Here is a 24757-nt window from a genome sequence, read left to right as displayed (position 1 = left end):
TTTAATACTTTAAGAAATAAAAATTATAAAAAAAAAGCCGTGGTACATTTACACAATAGACTACTATTCAACCATAAAAAAGAAGGAAATCTTACCTTTTGTGACAACATGGATAGATCTGGAGCATATTATGCTAAGTGAAGTAAGCCAGTCAGAGAAAGACAAATACCATATGATTTCATTTAAATGTGGAATCTAATTAACAAAATAAACAAACAAAATAGAAACAGACTCATAGATACAGAAAGCACACCAATGGCTGTCAGAGGGGAGGGATGTTGGCAGGCTGGGTGAAAAATGTGAAGGGATTAAGATAAAAAAAAAAGCAAAAAACTCATAGACACAATCAACAGCATGGTGACTACCAGAGGGAAAGTGGGGAGTGGGGTGGTAGCAGAGGGTAACGGAGGTATAAATGATGACAGAAGGAGACTTGACTTTGGGTAGTGAAAGCACAATGCAGTATACAGATGGTGTATTATAGAATTAAAACAAACAAAATAGAAACAGACTCATAGATACAGAAAGCACACCAATGGCTGTCAGAGGGGAGGGATGTTGGCAGGCTGGGTGAAAAATGTGAAGGGATTAAGATAAAAAAAAAAAAGCAAAAAACTCATAGACACAATGAACAGCATGGTGACTACCAGAGGGGAAGTGGGGAGTGGGGTGGTAGCCACGGGTAACGGAGCTATAAATGATGACAGAAGGAGACTTGACTTTGGTTAGTGAAAGCACAATACAGTATACAGATGGTGTAGTATAGAATGGTACATTTGAAACTATATAATTTTATTAACCAATATCACCACAATACATTCAATAAAATTATTTTTAATAACTGTGTAACACAGTAAAGCAGAATAATAGGATTGTTGGAGCTGGGTCTGGGCTCATTTTCAAAACCACAATCAGAGTGGGCCGCAGTAAAAATGTAAACTTTGAGCAAACACTTGAAGGAGGTGATGGAGTGAGTCATGCAAATATGAGCTGTGGGTGGGAGAACATTTCAGACAGCGAGAAGAAATAGTGCAAAGCTTCAAGTCTAGAGTGTCCCTGGTGTTTAGGAGGACGGGCAAGGGAGCCTTGTGGCTACACACAGGGAGGGAGAGAGTAACAAAACAGAAGAAAGGGGCAGGGAGAGAAATCTTGAAGAAAGCTTTGTAGCATTGTAAGGATGTTCTCATTAACTGTTCTTTGGGGCCCGGTTCTAGAAAATTGTTATTATTAACTGAGTTCTTTCGTACCTCCTTTGATACCGTAATGTACCTGGTACTTTGATCATTCTTGCCTCTGATCAGGCAAAGTTGCTAGGTCTCAGGAGAGGGAGCTGGGGAAAGCAGTTGACATTAGTAAAATTAGAGATGATGTACCACCAGACTTTTTAAAATATCTGAAATTGGAAAGTGTGATGGAGAGAGGGAAAGGAAGAAAGAATGAGTAAATGTGTTTAGAGAACCAAGTGACCATTTGAGTAATTGTTTTAACTGACATTAAAATGGATGAGATATTTGTGATTTTCCAACTAATTAGGCAATTGAGTGAATCAAAGCAAAAGAGGAAAATTCCATACCAGCTCTGTACTTGTATATTTTTGCTTGCTTTTTAATTGACTTTCTCATTAGCTGCTACAGATTGACAGGAAAAACTCAGCAGCATTCAGACAATTCCCATATACTCCCTTGCATTTCCTACCCCAAGTTTCCACTATTATTAACATCATGCATTATTGTGGTACATTTGTTACAATTGATGAGCCAATGTTAATGCTTTATTATTCATTAAATTCTACAGTTTACCTTTGGATTCATCCTTTCTGTTGTACATTCCATGGGTTTTCACAAATGTATGACACATCCAGATGATCATACAGAATAGCATCACTGCCCTAAAATATCCCCCTGTGCTCCACCTATTCATTCCTCTCTACCACCTACACATCCCTTGCAATCAATGATCTTTCTTGCTGAATTTATAGTTTTATCTTTCCCAGAAATTCATATAGCTACAATCATACTTGCAATTGAATAAATTCTACCATATTGGTGTGGCAGGCAGGGGAGTGGTGGTGGGGGGATGATTGTCCTGGAAGGAGGGGTCCTGCTGAGATGTGCCCCACGCAGGTGCCTGGTGCCCGACCAGATTCCCCTCAGTGCTGCAGCTGGCCCCACACCATACAGGGACCCTCCAAGAGCCTTGGCCCTCTGTTCCCCCACCTCTAGACCAACCATCCCCCATCCCTCCTGCCATAGGTCCTATGAAGGACAGAAGAAAGTAAGGAAAGGGCACCCTACAAGAAGTGAAGCCTCTGCCATCCTTCTTTATCCCCCTGGTTCCCAGGACAGAGCTGGATCTGAAGCCCAGACACAGCTCTAAGGCAGGGCCTGGGCCTGGGCTGCTTACCCAGTGTTGGGGTAAGAACACCTGAGCTATAATTAATGAATTGCTGGAGGCTCGCTGTGGACGTTTGAAAGTTAAACATTCTGGGAGGAATACCATACTTTTGTGAATGGTATTTAGATAATTATGGGAATTATATGAATGCTGCTGAGTTTTTCCTCTAACAGCCTTACAAGGTTCTCACATTGAAAAACAAAGAAAAGTCTCTGCAACCATTTGGTAGGAAAAGGGGAAAAGAAACCATTTTGAAATACCCCCAGCATTCTAATCTTCTTGGCCAGACCTGCCCTCAAGCCAAACTATTTAAAGAGAGCTTGATTTACTGGAGTTTACCAGAGCTTAACAAATTGGAGAAAGAAAAATACCCATCCCAGCCTCTGATAGCTTTCCCGGTGGGGGAAGGGAAATAAGCAATTTCAGTATCTTCTAGCCTTCCTGTCTTACCTAAGGAGACAGGAAGGAAGAGTGGAACTTCAACAAAAACTACTAATCAAGTTATTGCAATTTTTACCTGGATAATTTAGACACATGGATATTGTTGAAATAACTAGTCTCTGATATCCATAATTTTCTGAATTTAATCATTACCATTCATATTTTCTGTTATCTGTTCATATCTGTTATTGAATATTTTAATTCAAAGATATGTTTATTCAAGTGCTGAGGAATTGATTCCTCAACAATTTAACATAAATTTAATTGGGTAATATGTATTTAGGTTACATTTTACTCTATCCATGTTTTGATTTAGCAAGTGTTTTTTTTTCAATTTTTTCTTGACCTAAAGTATAAGCAGTTACTTTGAGTATGTCATCTTTGCATATAATATAATCTTTATATATTAACATATATAAACTTTATTATATCTCTTTTTATATGAATCCATATTGTTTTATTAAAAAATTATAATAAATGATTATTTTACAATATGTAATATTGACTATTACTGTATTAATGAGTATTTTATTCAACCAAAATTTCAAAGCAGAAGTAGTCAAATTATTCTTCTAACAGTTGATTATTAGAAAATTACTTCAAATAATTTTTTGTTGCAAGATGAAGTGGCTTTCCAGTAAAATGAGTATGATAAAATATAAAATTAGAAACAAATAACATTATAATTAATTTTCAAGGATATTAGCCAATTTGTTTTTCAAATAGATGTTAAAAGTTTTTTTAAAATTTTTTTTAAAAAATTCCTGAGAGTTATCTCTCTCTCTCACACGCACACACACACACACACACACACACACACACAGAAACTACTAAGAAGGAATGAATTTTATTTCTATTGGAAGACAAGAAACATGTAATTTTAGCCTCAGTGTGTTTCTCATTGACCAACATTATATGGAGTCCCCAAATGATCTCCCTCATTTTTCCATTGGTCATAATGGCTGCAGAATTACTTGACATCACATACAATTGTTCAATTGAATACATTGGTGGTATTATAAATACACTAGAGGCCTGGTGCTTGAAATTTATGCACTGGGGTGGTGGGTCCATCAGCCCAGCCTGCACCCTCTCACAATCCAGGATCACTGGCTCCTAACCACTCGCCTGCCTGCCTGATCACCCCTAATGGCCTCTACCTCAGTCCCCCTCCCCCCGCCCCCTGCTCGCCGCAGCAGCCGCCTCTGCCTTGGCCCCACTGCCGTGGCTTCATCTGGAAAGACATCCACAAGGTCGTCCAGCTGTCCGGCCTAATTAGCATATTACACTTTTATTACTATAGATGTTAATATTGAAACATCCCAGGAACTTGTTAAAGAGTTTCATTGCAATTAAGTTAGTTAATGAAGTTGACCAGAACTTATTTGGACTATACTAAGGTGAAATAATGAGATAAGATAGGTTGGCATCTATTGGAAACATAACGTTCATGATGGTGTATGTGTTGTGGGGGGGGGGGGGGGGGAAGGAAACAATCAGGGATGTCATGGTGAATTTTTGAGAAATAGAGTAAAAGGACAATGAAAGAAAAAGGAATTTGGCAAGAGCATCCAGGATTGATTGAAGATTTAAAAGACTAAAAGCAGAGAATACAATGAAGTGTAAATAAAACAGATACATTAATAAGTAAAATACATATATATGCTAGAATTTCTGGGGGAAAAACAAAGTTTTGGGTTATATTTTCATGTAATTGGTTTTTTGAACTGACTTTCCCAGGTAAAGAGTTATAAAATAAAGCTATTTCTTTTTAAATCTTTGTGAAATAACCCAGAATTTATGTTAAAAAAACAATTTAGTATAATTTTGTAGAGCTGTCTGGTTATCAAGTTGAACTGAAAGCTTCATACTTTTTTAGTTTTTTATTTTTACGTTTTAAAAAGGGGGAGTGCGGGAAATTTGCATAAATGTGACAACTAAGTATCCACCAAATCCTGGAGCTGAAGACACTTTGGGATGAATATTTTCTTATGTGTGAGACTGGAAACAGTTAACTGACCCAAATTCCTTTCATGTTGAGACTTAGCGTATTTCATTTATTGAAAAATCCATATAAAACATGACTTTTGCTTAAGCAATATCTGCTTTTTCAAAATGTTGGTGTTAAATTCTCACATTTCAGGTTTCAAACTGTGCAAGCTTTCTATTTTTCTTCAGTTTACCCCCCTCCCCCCCCCGACTTATTTTTACTGTTTTGTTTAACGTCCATTAACAGTTGAGTTTCTGGCTTGACTTCAGATTTTTTATAGTGGTGAACATTGACAACATGCTTGATTTCCAGGTCTGGAATATTTGACAATTTTTGGTAGTATTTCTAGAATGCCAATATAATATCTTACGTAGCAGGATGAATGGTCTTATCATCTTCTTGTGTTAGTATACGTTTTCGATAGATTTTTATAGGATAAATGTTGACACTAAGAAAAAAGTGAGAAAGTAAGATTACTTGATAGAGGGGAATGTCATTGCACAAGCAAGACTATTGCAATGCAAGACAATTACTATCCATGTGTTTTCTCTGGGTCTTGGTTTTCTATCAAAGCAAGAGTAGCATTAGTGATTGCTCAAGTACATTACTAATCATCTAGGGAACTGATCACTATTAAACTCAGCAAAAAAAGAAAATACAGAAAAATATCTTTGGAGCTTTACATTTTTTGTTGTTTAAGCACAGACTTTTTGGTAAAGAGAGCTATAAGTGACAGGTTTTGTTTTAAAATGATTAGAACTTGGCACAGGGGTTGGTTTCAAAACTAACTGTATTTCTATTTCATTTATTCTTTGTTGAATCCTGAACTTTATTAGCCCTTGAACTTTAGAACATCCTGAATATTGATGTTAATTAAGTCAGGAAGATTTTCTGTCAAAATATTAAATATTTTCTGACATTCGTTTTCTGAAATTACTTGAAAACTCTCATAGTCACTTACTGTGAGGGTTTCCTTTTTCTCCAGTGATACCTTTGTTAGACATGGATTTCTCCTTAGCAATGAGAGATTCTAGTTGTATAGCACCTCCGGCTTTTTAGATGCTTAAAAATGTTAGAGTTTTTACAATGTCCAATTTGACACACAGAAATTAATATGACAAAACAAAGATTTAATTAACAAAAGAAAATGTAACATATTGTGCTCACCTTATAACCACAGTATGTACATATAGGAAATATTATAGTCAAGGTCCTGAGCTGTCACACTGCCAGACTCCATTCTTTCATTAAGAACTTGATGCCCAGGACGAGCAGAATCAGGATTCACGTGCAGGCAGTCTGCTTCCAAGTTTGCCCTTTGAACCACCAGGCCATAGTTTTGAGATGATGGGTTTATCACATGGCCCATTAAAGGGAAGGACTAATCCTATTTTAATCTGTAGCACCTGACAGGGTACATAATACAGAAATAAAATTAGTGCCTACATCTGAAAAACCTGAAACATCGAGTTAGGTTAGAGTACTCTCCAGGCTTCCTTCTTTCTTAAACACCATGGAAACAAGCAAAAACAAGTCAAAAGTGGTTTCTATTCACATTGAGAAGATTATACTGCCTTGAGGAAAAGATACCCAAGTATATATATTTCTAATATCCAAAAAATAAAGAGTTGCTTTTTCTCTGTTTTCCCCCACCCATAGGTATATACCGTTGAGGAATCTGGACTAAATATCCTGGTGTGGTCAGTGATTGGCAATAAAAGAACTGGTTGGATGTACGGATATGTACATCTCTCCAGGAACAGTCCATTTAAGGTGGCATTTGAAGCTGATTTGAGTGGTAATGAACACATCTTTATTGCCCTTGATGACATCTCCTTTACCCCAGAATGTGTATTTGGAGGTAAGTGATTCCTTCAGAAAATGGGATATACACACATTGTTTTTAATGTCTAAATACAGAAGAATTGGGAATTCTGAGGAATAGCATTTCTTTCCAGGTCCCATTTTAGTCATATATTGAAGAAAGAGCAGTCTGTCTTGTAGGAGGTAAAGATTTTTCTGCCCGTGACACTTCACTATGGAATTTTCATGTCATCTGAACAACAAAATAACTTTGACTAACTTTCTTTTGAAAGCATGGCAGAAATTTGGTTTCATTAATATAGCTTTATTGTCCACTTTCTTTCATAGGTTTGTAGTAACTGTACAAGGTAAAGATCACTCTGGTCACCTATCATATTCCAGACTGTCTTTCCCATCCATGTCAACTTTTGCCTTTCCATAGGCTTTTTCCATTCTCCTGTTCCTACTCTACAATCTAGAATTCTTATTCTATTGCATAAAGAAAACAAAAGTCCTGACACTTACTCCTTTAAAAAAAATCCCCTTAACGAAAATCTGACCTTCTCCTACTTAAGATATTTTCCTTAAGTAGCAATTTATTCTCTTTTAAACTTAGCCTTAAAAATTTTAATGCTTGACATTAGGGTCACTGTCTTTCTCTTACTTGATGCCTCTTCCAAAATTTTATTCTTCTAGTCACACATCTGGGTTCTTATCTTTTTTATGATTTTTCTTGGATCTTAAATTCTGGACAATCTCAACTTCCAGGTGACTGGGCTTGTGTAAAACGCTGACCTTCAGTGCTAGTCACCTTCATAAATATTCTTCCTCCTTAACCAAACCTCATAGTTACTGTCTGGGCCTTATAACACGCTCTGAAAATGCAGGTTGAAATTTTCATCTAGTTCTTATGTTCTCTACTTCTTGATTACTCCTCCTAAACCAGTTTGCCAACATAAATAATAAGAAAAACATTCTAGATTCTCAATGCTTTATGTGCTTTTTATAAAACACCCTCTTTATACTTTTTTCCTAATAATCCCAGATGTAATTATCTAACACCACAATTCCATTCTAAATTAGCACTTTGCATTCTATTATGTCCTACTAGAGGCCTGGCACACAAAATTTGTGCACAGATACAGTCCCTAGGCCTGGCCTGTGATCAGGGCCATCTTCCCCTGCTAACAGCAGCCAGCCCTGGCCCCCGCTGCCACCCACCCCCAGTTCCCCATTCACCATCCAGTGATTAGAGCCTGCCAGCTGTGGCGAGGGACCAAGAGGTTGGCCGTTCCCACCCATTTGCCATCCCCATCCCCTGATGTCGGTTGCCCTCTGTGTGTGGGGTGACCAGCAGGGCGGGGGCCTTAGCCTGATGCCACCCACATCTGCCACAACCCACCCCTAGTTCCCTGTTCCCCATCAGGTGATCAGAGCCTGCTGGCCAGGGAAGGGACCGAGAGGTTGGCCGGCAGGCCCTGATAAGGTGATTGGGGCCTGCAATTGGGAGATCAAGACCTGCAGGCTGGAGGCAGCTCCTGTGTTGAGTGTCTGCCCCCTGGTGGTCAGTGTGTGTCATAGCAACAGGTCGTTCTGCCGTTCTGTCAATTTGCATATTACCCTTTTATTATATAGGATTTTTTCATTTTAACATAAATATGTGTCCTAATTATGTGCCAGGAGCTCTGATAAGCACATTGTAAGTATTTATCAGACCATCCCTGTAGAATAGATACAAGTATCCAGCTCATGTTTGTTCATAATGACGTTATTAATCTTTAAAATTGAATTGCTATGACCATTTGTGTTTTCCAAACTGCTGATGCTCATGCTCACTGGGACAACTAGAAATTTTGGACCCTTAGCTGGGCCTTCAAGGATCCCAGATACATGTGTTTCCCATTCCTGGCACTGTTTTTCTACAGCAATTTTCAAATCCTCCCATTTCTCCCTTGGACTTTCTTCATTCTCTCAATGTTTTTATAACCTCTGAATCCTATATAATAAAAGGCTAATATGCAAATTGACCGAAAGGTGGTACAACCGGTTGCTATGACACTCACTGACCACTAGGTGGCAGACGCTCAATGCAGGAGCTGCCCCCTGGTGGTCAGTGTGCTCCCACAGGGGGAGTGCTGCTCAACCAGAAGTCAGGCTCATAGCTGGCAAGCTCAGTGGAGGTGGCGGAAGTCTTTCCCGCCTCCGCAGCAGTGCTAAGGTGTTTAATTGACGGTGTAGGCCCACTCCCCACAGGGCCTAAGCCATCAGTCAGACATTCCCTGAGGGGTCTCGGACTCCAAGAGGGCACAGGCTGGACTGAGAGACCCCCCGCCCCCCACAAAAAAAATCCCCTTAACGAAAATCTGACCTTCTCCTACTTAAGATATTTTCCTTAAGTAGCAATTTATTCTCTTTTAAACTTAGCCTTAAAAATTTTAATGCTTGACATTAGGGTCACTGTCTTTCTCTTACTTGATGCCTCTTCCAAAATTTTATTCTTCTAGTCACACATCTGGGTTCTTATCTTTTTTATGATTTTTCTTGGATCTTAAATTCTGGACAATCTCAACTTCCAGGTGACGGGGCTTGTGTAAAACGCTGACCTTCAGTGCTAGTCACCTTCATAAATATTCTTCCTCCTTAACCAAACCTCATAGTTACTGTCTGGGCCTTATAACACGCTCTGAAAATGCAGGTTGAAATTTTCATCTAGTTCTTATGTTCTCTACTTCTTGATTACTCCTCCTAAACCAGTTTGCCAACATAAATAATAAGAAAAACATTCTAGATTCTCAATGCTTTATGTGCTTTTTATAAAACACCCTCTTTATACTTTTTTCCTAATAATCCCAGATGTAATTATCTAACACCACAATTCCATTCTAAATTAGCACTTTGCATTCTATTATGTCCTACTAGAGGCCTGGCACACAAAATTTGTGCACAGATACAGTCCCTAGGCCTGGCCTGTGATCAGGGCCATCTTCCCCTGCTAACAGCAGCCAGCCCTGGCCCCCGCTGCCACCCACCCCCAGGTCCCCATTCGCCATCCAGTGATTAGAGCCTGCCAGCTGTGGCGAGGGACCAAGAGGTTGGCCGTTCCCACCCATTTGCCATCCCCATCCCCTGATGTCGGTTGCCCTCTGTGTGTGGGGTGACCAGCAGGGCGGGGGCCTTAGCCTGATGCCACCCACATCTGCCACAACCCACCCCTAGTTCCCTGTTCCCCATCAGGTGATCAGAGCCTGCTGGCCAGGGAAGGGACCGAGAGGTTGGCCGGCAGGCCCTGATAAGGTGATTGGGGCCTGCAATTGGGAGATCAAGACCTGCAGGCTGGAGGCAGCTCCTGTGTTGAGTGTCTGCCCCCTGGTGGTCAGTGTGTGTCATAGCAACAGGTCGTTCTGCCGTTCTGTCAATTTGCATATTACCCTTTTATTATATAAGATTTTTTCATTTTAACATAAATATGTGTCCTAATTATGTGCCAGGAGCTCTGATAAGCACATTGTAAGTATTTATCAGACCATCCCTGTAGAATAGATACAAGTATCCAGCTCATGTTTGTTCATAATGACGTTATTAATCTTTAAAATTGAATTGCTATGACCATTTGTGTTTTCCAAACTGCTGATGCTCATGCTCACTGGGACAACTAGAAATTTTGGACCCTTAGCTGGGCCTTCAAGGATCCCAGATACATGTGTTTCCCATTCCTGGCACTGTTTTTCTACAGCAATTCTCAAATCCTCCAATTTCTCCCTTGGACTTTCTTCATTCTCTCAATGTTTTTATAACCTCTGAATCCTATATAATAAAAGGCTAATATGCAAATTGACCGAAAGGTGGTACAACCGGTTGCTATGACACACTAGAGGCCTGGTGCATGAAAATTCATGCACTAGGTGGGGAGGGGGAACCTTCAGCCTGGCCTGCACCCTCTCGCAGTCTGGGACCCCTCAGGGGATGTTCGACTGACAGCTTAGACCTGCTCCCCATGGTATCTGGCAGTCAGACATCCCTCTGGCACCCTGGGAGCCCTTGGGGTAGGCCCACTCCCCACAGGGCCTAAGCCATCAGTCAGACATTCCCTGAGGGGTCTCGGACTCCAAGAGGGCACAGGCTGGACTGAGAGACCCCCCGCCCCCCACCCCAAGTGCACGAATCTTGTGCACTGGGCCTCTAATAGTCTATAAAGCCATTTTATAAAAAATACCTTTAATTTTATCTTTTCATCTCCAAATATACCCATATCTACAACCAATTTTTTTTGTCACCATTTGTCTCAGGAAAAAAACACCTCAATTTTTCCAAGAGTAAATCTCTCTTCTTGGTCATTTCTGTTCTCAACTTCTCCCATAAAAGTCTTCTCTGTCCTACATTCTATCTATATCTTCAGTTTCTTTTCTTTCACTTTTGGCTCTTGTCACACACACACACACACACACACACACACACACACACACAATTTCCCACTAATTTTGAGCTCCTCAAGACCAACAGGAGCTTGTCTCTTTCATCTTCAGAGTCTAACACAAGAACTAGGACATTTAGAACACAATTTAGTGGGGCTTGAGATGAATCACATGGCTGCTACTAGTCCACAGATGGGAACAGGGTTGGCAGGCCTGTTGCCAGGGATATGGGAGTGCACAGCTCCTGCTGGACCCCCAGGATGAGACTGCCTCCAGGACCACAGTCCAGCGGAACTGGAGCCAGGTCATGGGATCTCTTCTGGGTCTGCGATCAAGCCTGCAGATGGCAGACCTGTTACCGGAGATGTACAGATGGGTGGCTCCCACTGTATCCCTGGGCATGCAGGACTACCTCTATGGCTATCAGAGAGCAGGGCTGTAGCTGGGTCACAGGGCTGCTTCTAGATCCGCTGGCTGGTCCAGGAGCAACAGGTCTGTTACTGGGCAAGCGGGTGGGTACGGCTCTTGCCAGGTCCTTGGGTGGGCAGGTCTACCTTCTCACCATGGTATAGCAGGACTCAAGACAGGTCCCAAGTCTGCCTCTGGAACCATAGTTAAGTTTAGGTCAGTTGGCCTATTACCAGGGGCACAGATAGGCATGTCTCCTGCCAGATTCTGTGTGAGCACGATTGCCCCTGGACCGCAGCAGAGCAGGGTTGGAACTGAGTCACAGGATAGCTTCAGGGTCCACAGCCAAGACTGATGTTGACAGTCCTGCTTCCCAGGGGCACAAACAAGTGTTGCTGGTCCCTGCATGGCAGGAATGACTGTAGACTACCGGAGAAGGGGTGGTATAGGACTGGAGCCAGGTCTCAGGACTGCCTCAGGATCCACAGTTGAGTCCAAGGCCAGTGGCCTATCACTAAGGGCACGGACAGGGATGGCTCCTCACTGATCCCTTGGAAGATGGGGTAACTGATCCATGTATTGATGTTTCACTCTCTCATCAATGTTTTTCTATCCCTCTCTCTCCCTTCCTCTCTTTCTAAAATCAATAAAAGCATGTCCTCAGGTGAGGATTAAAAATAAATGATCTTTAAGTGTTAGTACTTAGCCAGGAAAACTTCATTTCCTAGTAATGCTGGATAAAAGAAGCATTATTTTCTTATAAAATTCAAATTGATCAAATTTTGATAATATGCTTGCACAAATTTTCTTTTTTTGTTGAATGAAAATGCCCAGAATGGGACACAGTTTTCCTGTAAAATATAGTTGTAAAAGGATGCAAAAAATTCTGATAGTACAGGATCTGCTACTATAAATGTTTATTAAACAAAGGAAGAGAAAGAAATTTAAATAGATTTTTTCCTGTATTCACTTATGTGTGTTCTTCATTCAGCCCTCAGAGAAGGTGAAACCATCTATACTATCAAAACTGCTTGCTTTTCCCATTTTTCCTTAGATTCCATCTAGATTCAAATGAACTAAAGTCACTAAATTAACTTAGATTATTTTTTCAGAACTTATAATATGGCATCCAGATTTTTACATTTAGCATACCAGCTTTTTTTCTCATGTTCAAATTAACATCCTAAGATTAAAAATATCTCTCAACTTCCTTTCAACCTCATACTAGGTTTTTGAAGTTTTATCTACCCTCCTCTTTCCACTCCAAAAATATACACTCTCCCATAAATAAAGGAATATACAGCATTTGTCACCACAAGTTACATGTAGTTTTCTTTCCATTTAGAAGGTTGTCCTATAACAGTAGCCCCTCCACCACCCTGAAGAATCTTTGCTTTCTGCATTATTACTTTTCCATTCTCCCTTTAATTACTTTCAGTTTCCCAGGACATTTTCTAAATGGAGGCATTCTCCATGCAATAAAACATCTCCAGCAATTCTGAGTCAGCAGAGAAATGTATTTATTTTCACAGAGTCTGTTTTCTTTAGCCATGTGAGTGTCCAAGGGTAGGAGATGTGTTCTATTTTCTCCTATAATTTGAAACAAAGAGGATCACAATTTTTTTCCAGGATGAAGAAACATTTTGCAGAGCTGATAGGATATATAAGATGTTTTAAAGTATTTGAAACAACAATGGCAGAGAAATTATAGGGTGCTTAAAGGTATGATATATTTCTATATAATTTGGTCAGGAGTCTAATAAATAGGCAGATGCCAGTACCCACAATTGGAGGGGGGTGATAGGAAGCAGATTATCTCAGCACCGGAGTCTACTGATGTCCTGGGTTGAATAGTGTGGCCTCAGGATCCATGTCCTTCCTGGGACCTTAGAATGTGACCTAATTTGGAAATAAGGTCTTTGCAAATATCATAAGATGCAAGTAAAGATGAGATTGTACTGGAGCAGGGTTGGCCTTAATACAATATGACTGGCATCCCCATGAGTGGAGGAGAAGGGACAAGGCAACAGGGAGAATATCATGTGGTGAAAGAGGCAGAGATTGAACTGATACTTCTATGAGTCCAGGAATGACAAGGATTGCCAGCAAACAGGAAGTCAAGAGAAAGGAATGGACTGGGTTCTCGTAGAGAGCCAACAGAGAGAGCACAACTGTGCCAACACCTTGAATTCAGACTCTGGCCTTCAGAACTGTGAGAGAATAAATTTCTGCTGCTTTAAACACCCAGTCTGTGGTACTTTGTTATAGCAGCTCTAGGAAACTAACACAAGTGGCAACACTGAGATCTACTTTGTCATCAAGAACTAGGTTCAAACCTTCATTAAACCCCTTACTGCACATCTGACCTGATTTTCCTTATCCATGAAATGATTATTGTCAAGATTTAGGAAATGTGTTTTGTCTAAAAGAATTTCATGAACTATTGCAGGCAATTAAATAATCATTTGGAAAAATCTAACAATAATTCTTAAGACATCTCATCTTACACTGAAAAACATTCCTAGTTGAAAAGTGCTGAGTCTGATGCTCCATTGCATAATACACAGTAAATAACAAATTTGCTGTTATGTGTTTAATCTAAAGAAAATAGATTTTCAAGGAGGAATGCAAATTCCAAAGAAAAGAAATATTATTGTAGGGCACCTTTTTTAGATTTAATCTTAACATGGTAAATATAAAATGATAGCAACTAACAAGGTGACAAACAAAGTAAAGAATAATATTCACTAGAAATTCAAGGGGGACAGGCAGCCATAAGTTCTCCTTATTTATATTATCACTATTAAAGGACAACTTCATTCTTGAATAGAGATTCTCCTTCTCTTTTCACATCCCTGAACTTGAACAGCAAGTGTTACTCTGGAACATTTCCAGGACAGTTGTATTCTCTTGAATGCAAATTATTTAGAGGTTGAGATATTTGTCTGTTTTCATCATCAATCATCATCATCATCATTTATACTATCTTCAATGATGTATCCCACAGCCCAGAAGAGTTCCTGTTTTATAGTAGATATTCAATAAATGTGCTGTGAATAAACAAATAAATATGTTAAATGGATAGATGAATAAAGAAAAGTTATTGCCAACTGAATTCATATGGTACCTCTCTTTACTACCATCAATGGACTCTCCTTCCAGGCTTCTTCTCAAACCCCTGTTTAGAGAGAGAAAGAGGATATTAGTGACTTGTCCAACAGATTCTGTGGCTATTTTGAGTGCTACAAAGATGACAACTAGACTAAACTTTTGAAGACATGAGTCTAAATCATGACCGTGCCACTAAATACTCATATAACTTTAAGAAAATCATTTTTAACTCTTTAAACCATGGTTTGTGATTGAGGAAATGAAATAGACATTGCTTAAGTCTCTTTCAGCTCTGCCATTTTATGATTGTACTAGAGGCCCGGTGCACAAAAACTCGTGCACTGGGGAGGGGTCCCTCAGCAGGGCCGCTATATAATTTGGTCAGGAGTCTAATAAATAGGCAGATACCAGTACCCACAATTGGAGGGGGGTGATAGGTAGGAAGCAGATTATCTCAGCACCGGAGTCTACTGATGTCCTGGGTTGAATAGTGTGGCCTCAGGATCCATGTCCTTCCTGGGACCTTAGAATGTGACCTAATTTGGAAATAAGGTCTTTGCAAATATCATAAGATGCAAGTAAAGATGAGATTGTACTGGAGCAGGGTTGGCCTTAATACAATATGACTGGCATCCCCATGAGTGGAGGAGAAGGGACAAGGCAACAGGGAGAATATCATGTGGTGAAAGAGGCAGAGATTGAACTGATACTTCTATGAGTCCAGGAATGACAAGGATTGCCAGCAAAACAGGAAGTCAAGAGAAGGAATGGACTGGGTTTTTATAGAGAGCCAACAGAGAGAGCACAACTCTGCCAACACCTTGAATTCAGACTCTGGCCTTCAGAACTGTGAGAGAATAAATTTCTGCTGCTTTAAACACCCAGTCTGTGGTACTTTGTTATAGCAGCTCTAGGAAACTAACACAAGTGGCAACACTGAGATCTACTTTGTCATCAAGAACTAGGTTCAAACCTTCATTAAACCCCTTACTGCACATCTGACCTGATTTTCCTTATCCATGAAATGATTATTGTCAAGATTTAGGAAATGTGTTTTGTCTAAAAGAATTTCATGAACTATTGCAGGCAATTAAATAATCATTTGGAAAAATCTAACAATAATTCTTAAGACATCTCATCTTACACTGAAAAACATTCCTAGTTGAAAAGTGCTGAGTCTGATGCTCCATTGCATAATACACAGTAAATAACAAATTTGCTGTTATGTGTTTAATCTAAAGAAAATAGATTTTCAAGGAGGAATGCAAATTTCAAAGAAAAGAAATATTATTGTAGGGCACCTTTTTTAGATTTAATCTTAACATGGTAAATATAAAATGATAGCAACTAACAAGGTGACAAACAAAGTAAAGAATAATATTCACTAGAAATTCAAGGGGGACAGGCAGCCATAAGTTCTCCTTATTTATATTATCACTATTAAAGGACAACTTCATTCTTGAATAGAGATTCTCCTTCTCTTTTCACATCCCTGAACTTGAACAGCAAGTGTTACTCTGGAACATTTCCAGGACAGTTGTATTCTCTTGAATGCAAATTATTTAGAGGTTGAGATATTTGTCTGTTTTCATCATCAATCATCATCATCATCATTTATACTATCTTCAATGATGTATCCCACAGCCCAGAAGAGTTCCTGTTTTATAGTAGATATTCAATAAATGTGCTGTGAATAAACAAATAAATATGTTAAATGGATAGATGAATAAAGAAAAGTTATTGCCAACTGAATTCATATGGTACCTCTCTTTACTACCATCAATGGACTCTCCTTCCAGGCTTCTTCTCAAACCCCTGTTTAGAGAGAGAAAGAGGATATTAGTGACTTGTCCAACAGATTCTGTGGCTATTTTGAGTGCTACAAAGATGACAACTAGACTAAACTTTTGAAGACATGAGTCTAAATCATGACCGTGCCACTAAATACTCATATAATTTTAAGAAAATCCTTTTTAACTCTTTAAACCATGGTTTGTGATTGAGGAAATGAAATAGACATTGCTTAAGTCTCTTTCAGCTCTGCCATTTTATGATTGTACTAGAGGCCCGGTGCACAAAAACTCGTGCACTGGGGAGGGGTCCCTCAGCAGGGCCTGCCCCCTCTCACAGTCCTGGAGCCCTCAGGGGATGTCCTACTGATGGCTTAGGCCCAAGCGGGCCTAGGCCGCAGTCTAGCCTCCCTCTGCGGGAGGCAACCGGGCTGATCGGGGAAGGCACCGCCCCCATTACCCCACTGCTGCTGCTACTGCCTGAGCCCCAGGCCTCACAGTCACCAAGGCACCACCCCCATTACCCCACTGCTGCTGCCACTGCCCGAGCCCCGGGCCTCACAGCCACTGGGGCTCACTGCTGCCTGAGCCCATGGCTGCCTGAGCCCCAGGCCTTGCAGCCACTATGGCTTTTTCTGGGTGGACATCTGCTCTAATTAGCATATTACCCTTTTATTAGTATAGATGGACTGGATTTGTTGCAAAGGATCATGACAGCAGAAGGGAACCAGAGATTGACACAGAAAGGGAAAGAGTCCAAAGAGAAGGAGAAGGAAGTTAAAAGAGGTCTAGAAGTTTGGGCCAACATGTACAGGAAGAAATGTCATTGCAGTTAGATGCAGAAGACTTCTCAATACTTGGTGTGTCTGTAAAGTTGAGTAAGCCAACCTTTCATTGAGTCAGTGTTTGTTGAGAATCTCCTGTGTGTTTCCCTGAATTTAGATTGGAAGGACAGATATGAATATAATTGTATCACCAGTTCTTCAGGAGTTCAAAATCTAATGAGATATTATGATAATGATGCATACCTGAAAGTTTAAAGCAATAAAAAGTGTATCTGAAACTCTGTCAGCTCTAAGAATTGTGTTCTAAGATGATTTCATTTCACTTAGAGGCATCATCAAAAAGTAGTTTCTTGAGACATGGTTGAATATTCTGAGAAATAGTCAGTGGTTTGCTGGTAATCTAGCTCTTACTTTTTTTAAATGGAGCCCTGATTTGTAACACTTGCCTATTTTCTGGGTGTAAATACTCCTAGCATGATTGATTGAAGGATACCAGTGTGACATCACGGGAGGTGGGGTTGGGAAGAGATGCGCACAGTCGTACCACAGGCTGCAGCACACACAGGGTCAGAGGAATGAGCTCCGGGGCAGTGGTGCTACCTCCTCCCAGACAGACAGTTGAGTGGAAACTAAAGCTGTCCATATTCTGCAGCATAGGGACCAAATTACAAAATTGACCAGTGACAATATACTCTCTATCTATACTCTAATGGTGTTCAACACAGAGAACGGTGCACATTTACTTAGCATTGTGAATCAAGAATATTGCAAATGAAACATCCTATATAATAAAAACCTAATATGCAAATTGTCCCCTCAGGCGGTTGTTTGACCGGGAGTTTGACCGGGAGACTGGGAGTTTGACCACTCGCTATGACGTGCTGACTACCAGGGGGCGGCGCGGAACATGATGAGCATAGGCGACATGCTGCAACCTCTCACCAGCTACCTGGAGGTGGGGAGTGACGGGGACAGAGGTGCAATGAGAATGCTGGGTGTCCGCTGAGCTGGCTCTCACTCCCCCTGCTACCTTCCCCCTGGATGCCGGGATCGTGTGCCAGGGAAGCCTCCATGCTCAGGTGCCAGACGCCCCTGAGGAGCCCACCCAGCACCCATGCAGCCTCTTCTGGGTGAGCCGGGCCACAGCTGCTGGGACCACAGGGGCCAGTCAGGCTTCCTGCAGGTTCGTGCAGGAGCTGGTCTGTGAGGCCGGCTGGGAGAGAGCACACTGACTGCCCCGCTTCCGTGTGGTGCTGATGGATGGCCCAGAAGCCGTGCAGTGCTCCAGCCCACAGCGTCCAGCCGTGCTCACAGCATCTCCATGTGGGGACTCGGGCGCTGTGACTCAGGTGGAGGGGGTTGTGTGGAAGGCCTGGGGGCCCAGATGGTGCCCAGGGATCAGAAGTCAGCTGGGACCTGCCCTTCCATGCCAGATGCTCATGCTTCAATAGCCGGCCAGGCCTAGGGACCACACCCGTGCACAAATTTTGTGCACTGAGCCTCTAGTTATAAATAAAGCTGAACATCCACATGCAGGTTTTTGAGTCAACATGAGTTTCAACACCTTTGGGTAAATACCAAGGAGTACTATTGCTGGATCCTATGATAAGCATATGTTTAGTTTTGAGGAAAACTGCCAAACTGTCTTCCAAAATGGCTGCACCATTTTTTATTCCCACCTACAACGAATGAGAGTTCCTGTTGCTCCACATCCTCATCAGCGTTTGGATTTTAGCCAATCATTAGGTGTGTAGTGGGGCCTCATTGTTATCTCATTGTTTTGGTTTGCTGTTTCCAGATAACATATGGTGTGCAGTGACTTTTCACACACTTACTTGCCATCTGACTATCTTCCTTGGGTTGTTTGACCGGGAGTTTGACCGGGAGACTGGGAGTTTGACCACTCACTATGACGTGCTGACTACCAGGGGGCGGTGCGGAACATGATGAGCATAGGCGACATGCTGCAACCTCTCACCATCTACCTGGAGATGGGGGGTGACGGGGATGGTGATGCAGTGAGAATGCTGGGTGTCTGCTGAGCTCGCTCTCACTCCCCCTCCTAACCTCCCCCGGGATGTCAGGCTTGTGGGCCAGGGAAGGCCCCATGCTCAGGTGCCAGACGCCCTTTAGGAGCCCACCCCGCACCCATGCAGCCTCTTCTGGGTGAGCCGGGCCACAGCTGCTGGGACCACAGGGGCCAGTCAGGCTTCCTGCAGGTTCGTGCAGGAGCTGGTCTGTGAGGCCGGCTGGGAGAGAGCACACTGACTGCCCCGCTTCCGTGTGGTGCTGATGGATGGCCCAGAAGCCGTGCAGTGCTCCAGCCCACAGCGTCCAGCCGTGCTCACAGCATCTCCATGTGGGGACTCGGGCGCTGTGACTCAGGTGGAGGGGGTTGTGTGGAAGGCCTGGGGGCCCAGATGGTGCCCAGGGATCAGAAGTCAGCTGGGACCTGCCCTTCCATGCCAGATGCTCATGCTTCAATAGCCGGCCAGGCCTAGGGACCACACCCGTGCATGAATTTTGTGCACCGGGCCTCTAGTATTCTATAATGAGGATATTTGTATCTTTTGTATGAGTTGATTAAAGACTCCTGAGAAACCTTTTGGTTATGCATAACCATAGGACATGTCATTAAATTTTCAGTGCCTTTTTATAAATATCCACTTTAAAATCAGTGTGGGGTTTTTATTTCTTTGTTTGTTGTTTTTTACTCCTTTGTTTGCTTACTACAAACCTCAGGCTGCATATAGATATTTGCCTTCTTTTCCCCCAACTCAGTTTTATTTTATGACTCACACTCTAGTTCAAGGCCTTCTTATTGCTCATCAGAATCTCTGTAATGGCTACATAACTGAATTATCAAATTTACTGACATATGTCATATGCAAGTACCAAATTAGTCCCCTAGTGCCTATTATAGTGTAAGTTCCAGAAAAGGTAAACCCTATATCTTTCTTATTCACCACAATAACCACAATAAATTTTTATGCAAGCAACAAAATCTGGCTTGAGCTAACAAGCAGAAAAGGAGTTTATTGAAAGGATACTGGATAGCTCTAAATATCAAACGTAAAACCGAGAATCTGAAAGAGGAGAATGGGAAACAAGTAATATTGACTAAAACAGAGGGTAAACGTGGCTAATTCCACTGCCTTTAAATAATTGTTTTGGAAGCTGGGATATCTGCTCCCTTGTCATCACTCTAAATAATCTCTATCTGTCCCCATGTCACTCCCTCAAAATTAAAAGAACTTATTGGAAGCACACCATAGACCAAGCCCAAGTCATATGTCTATATGTCAGTCTCCTTAGTTAATCTTTTGTATCTAATTTCCACATTATCTACCTCTGGGTGAGGCTATTCTCTGTCTTTTTAAATCATAATCAAACCTGAATATTCTGCAACATATGGACCAAATTATAAAGTTGACCAGTGACAATAAACTCTCTATTTATACTCTAATGGTGAGAGAGGAAATACAAGAGAAATTAGTCAAAATATACAAATTCATACAGGTTATGAATAAAATGCTTAGAAGCTCTCAATTGCTTACCAAATAAGTTTCTTATCCTTTAGTACAACTCCTGCCTTACCAATATGTCTCTGCAAAATGATCCCTTAAAATGGGACCTCTTACCTTTCTCAGTTATGCCCCATATTCTCTTATCTCTATGACTTTGGTCTTACTGCTTCCTGACTGGGAGCACCCTGCCCTTTACCTCCTCTTGTTAAAAGCCTTTTCTACCTTTGAGGACAGAACAAAAGCCACCTTCTTCATGAAATTATATTTCATCTTCCCTACAAGAAGCCAAACTCTGTTCTAGATCTTAGCCTTAAGCTTGCAGCTCTCCTATAAAATGCCTTATGCAGTACTTTGTGATGTGTTGCTTATATTCCATCATTTTCAGTTTCTCTACATTGAAAACCCCCTATTGTCGTTATCTTGTTTGTTTGTTTTTTTCTATTTTAGTGAGAATGAGAGATCTTTAACTTTTAGGATGATTAAGAAAAATATAAAATTCAAGTCGGCATTTGATATAAAGAGTAATATCCATTTTATATCAAAAGTTATAGCAATTGTAGATAAATTATTTAAAATGTGGTTTTAATGCATGGGTCACTTTTATAATTTTGATTTAGTTAGTGATTCATGAACCTAATTTTAAAGTGAATAGTGATGAATGTATAAAAAGCTGAAAATGATTATTAGTCAATCACTAACTCCCAATTATTGGCTTATAGAATATTCTTGGTTTTAAATCTATTATCATGGGTCACAAAGTCCTCACAATTTGTCAAAGGATGGGATAATACCACTTAACTCCTAGAAGGAGTATTAGATTTAAAGGGGGAAAGGGGACAAGGACCAGAAAATATCATTAAAAGCAGTACCAAGGAGGCTTATGGGAGAAAGAAGCTTGCCTGTTATACTATGAAGTGGTTCATACTTGGTTTCCTGCTGATCATCAGGTTGGAAAGAATTTTGTTGAATTAAGGGAAAGAAATCCAAATGACAAGCATGAAAAAACCAGTATGAAGCATATTCTGTTAGCCTGGATTTGACTGTGAACCTGAACTTGAAGACAAACCATAAATCATTGTCCCAACACTCTGCCTTAAAGTTGAACACACACACACACACACATATATATATATATAATGTAAATATACATGCAAAGTATACTTGGATATATATGTAATATAATATATGTAGACAATAAAACATGGTATGGCAATTTAGTAATTTCTCTACTGAATGAAAACAAAAACCAATTCTTAAATTCCTAGTCATTTTTAGAAATTATTATAACCTTTGCTGAGTCTTCTTTTCACAGAGAAATTCATAGCAGGCCAAATGTTTTACCAGACGAAGTATGTATGAAAGATTCTGGGCGCTTTTCATAGCCAAGGTCAATCTGGCCATGTTTTGTTCTCTTGGGCTATTAGAGTCTACTTTTATTACGGGTTTTCTGATTTCCTGGAACACATATGTTGTTATATGGAAAACATCCAGACTTTATGAAAACAAGCTCGTGTGTTTATTACCTAAGAAATAGAATGAGAAAATGACATTGCATTACTAAAAAATCTGTTTTAAGAAAATATTTTTCCAGTTGAAAAACAAATGACTTCAACAGAATGACCTGTTTTACTGATAGCATCTTATTGGCCTGTGAGAACATTACCCAGAAAATGCTGGTTACTCTGTGAAAATAGTTGGATATGGGAAAATAGAAAACAAACAAACAAAACATTTCTTCGCTCACCAAAAAGTAAATGGGTTTACAAATATGAGTTGTCATCTTCACTAATATAAACTTGCTTAAAATAGAAAACATGAAGCTAGAGAAATAACCAGATTTGGGTAAAAAAAATAAATAAAAGAGGGGGCTGTCGAAAGACTGACAGGCCCATGGCTGGGTCTTCCCTGCAGGATGGAGTAGATGATTAATCAAGTAAGAGGCCAGTCCAGGTAGTATTGCTTTTGGAACTCCTGCTCTTTCTGATTGTAATGTAATGAATGTGAGGTTAGTTAGGCAAGCCTCCTGTAGGACTCTACACGGGGCAAAGATAGCCCAACACACTTTCACATAATCTTTTTTAATTATTTCATTAGAAGAGCAGGAATTATTCTCAAAAACTATGTGATTTTAAAAACAATGATGCATTCATGTATAGCACTCCAACCTTTAAGGTAAGCTACTCATCCATATTTCCCCAAAGTAGTAAGTTAAATGTAGCAGTATGTGTCCCCGTCTTTAGTGCCAATGCCCTGTTAACTGGAAATAATGGTACCATTGCCGCTTTCTGTGTTTGGTTGGATCACAGAGATAGTGAAGACATTGCAGCTGGGAGGTCTCAGAAAGACCGCCATAGAATTATAGTTGACTCCTGAGTGTTCTTCTCTTTTGACCACTTCAGTAAGCCATTTGTCTCTCCTTTGACTTTCCTGAGGCAGGTGTTCCAAAAGTATGCATGAACTCAAATAATATTCCCTCACAAATTGCCTAAAACTTTTTATATTTCCTTGAATTTATATTATTTATGGTGTGTGATGGAGAGATAGCTTCCCACTCTCCATTCTTAAGCCTTCTTCACAAAGACAAAGACCAAAGAAGTGATTGGTGCCTAAATACCAACTCAGAATTTCTGTAAAGAGAAGCCTTTCCACTGACATGATTAACATGACATTCTCCTTCCTGGGTCCAGCCAGCGAAGAGTATAACACTGCTGTATCTGGAATGTTCATTATTTCCTCTGCAAGTTTAGGTTTTAGAACATATGTGATGTCAAATCAGGTGTCAGATCATTGAATACCAACAGGACAATGGCATTCAATCCGATAAGAATAGTGGAGTTTAACTTGTAAGGCATTGAAGAACCACTTTTGAGCAGGATTCTTCCTTTGGGAAATGCAATGTGAAGCATGGATTAAAAGAGGAATATATTTCATAATATTGTCCTTAAAGTTAGAAAGCAAGAATTCAGCATTTAGGGAATTCTTAACTATTAAATAAAGTTGGAGTTAATATGTAATAGAGCTATCAGTGAACAATAGCATTAAATTAGTCCAAGTACATAACCTGGTCCTTCATTGCATATAATAGAGGCCACACCAATAAAAATATGTCAGACCAAGAATGATAGCATCATCTGGAAATGATAAAATAGGAATGAATATGTAATCCACGAGGGTCTCTCTGGGTTTCAGGGCTCATGACAAGAAAGAAATGACCAGCAACCTAGCATTTCATGTTTCTCCATTCTCATGAGTTTTAGATTATTTTGTGTTATGTGAAGGCAGAAAATTCTTCATTTATACAATTTCAGTCACTTGCAATGATATCACTATTTTTAGTTAGAAAGGAATTCTCTATAGTCGTGGCAGATATTGATGTTGAGTAAAAATGATAACTCTTTTGGGGCCTCTTAATACCTTCCGTTTCTTCAGCTCTTATTTTCCCTAGTGCGGAAAATATTTTCTTGAGTTTCTTTCAAGTCTGCATTCTCAGTATGTGCTGAGGGGGGAAAAATAACTCTGATAATAAGGTACTCGCCCCTCCACCACAGTCTCATGTTTTTTCTCACCTGTGTTGCCCAGCACCACTGCCCAGCCTCTCTCCTCCAGCCTTTCTATCACTGGTGAGCAGTTTCTATCACTGGTGAAACTGTGTACAAGCATGTGAGCATATGCAAAAATACACACACAATATTTGCACAAATGCACGTACATGAAAAGTGCCTGTATGTATATCACATAAATTTTTAATCTGTTAGCTCTCTCCTTAAGTTACTGTAGCTTTTCAGCCTTGGCTAGCTGCAGCTATTTACTTTGAAAATAATTATCACTTTCAATTTGGCATTTGTTCTTAGATGCTTGACAGCTTCTTTATTGGATTCAACTTCTGGAAACTTTTAGACAGCCTTTGCTTTGTCTCTTCTGTCAAACTTCTCTTCTCTTTTGGACAAGCTCAACAAGCCCTCCTGACTCATCTACTCCACATGCTCCACACTTCTCTATATGTCCCAGACTTTCCTGTTGTTTTTTAGTCCAGAGATCACATACTATCATCTTTCCAAGAATATTTAAATTAACCAGATATTGAGATTAAAGATCA

At 40.3% G+C, this 24757-nt stretch overlaps 1 protein-coding gene across 1 annotated transcript in view; it reads left to right on the top strand.

The window, feature by feature from the left end:
• The window catches only part of MALRD1 (MAM and LDL receptor class A domain containing 1), a 63086-nt gene that overhangs the window by 14716 nt on the left and 23613 nt on the right, over positions 1–24757 (top strand). Inside the window, exon 2 of the mRNA XM_014539387.1 lies at positions 6485–6686. Within this exon, the coding sequence (XP_014394873.1) occupies positions 6485–6686 (202 nt within the window). The remainder of the gene's footprint in view (positions 1–6484; positions 6687–24757) is intronic.

Source organism: Myotis brandtii, unplaced genomic scaffold (genome assembly GCF_000412655.1).
Source record: "Myotis brandtii unplaced genomic scaffold, ASM41265v1 scaffold215, whole genome shotgun sequence".
In the NCBI taxonomy this organism is placed as follows: Eukaryota; Metazoa; Chordata; class Mammalia; order Chiroptera; family Vespertilionidae; genus Myotis; species Myotis brandtii.
Note: the sequence above shows the minus strand (reverse complement) of the source record. Positions and strands in the feature narration are given on the sequence as shown.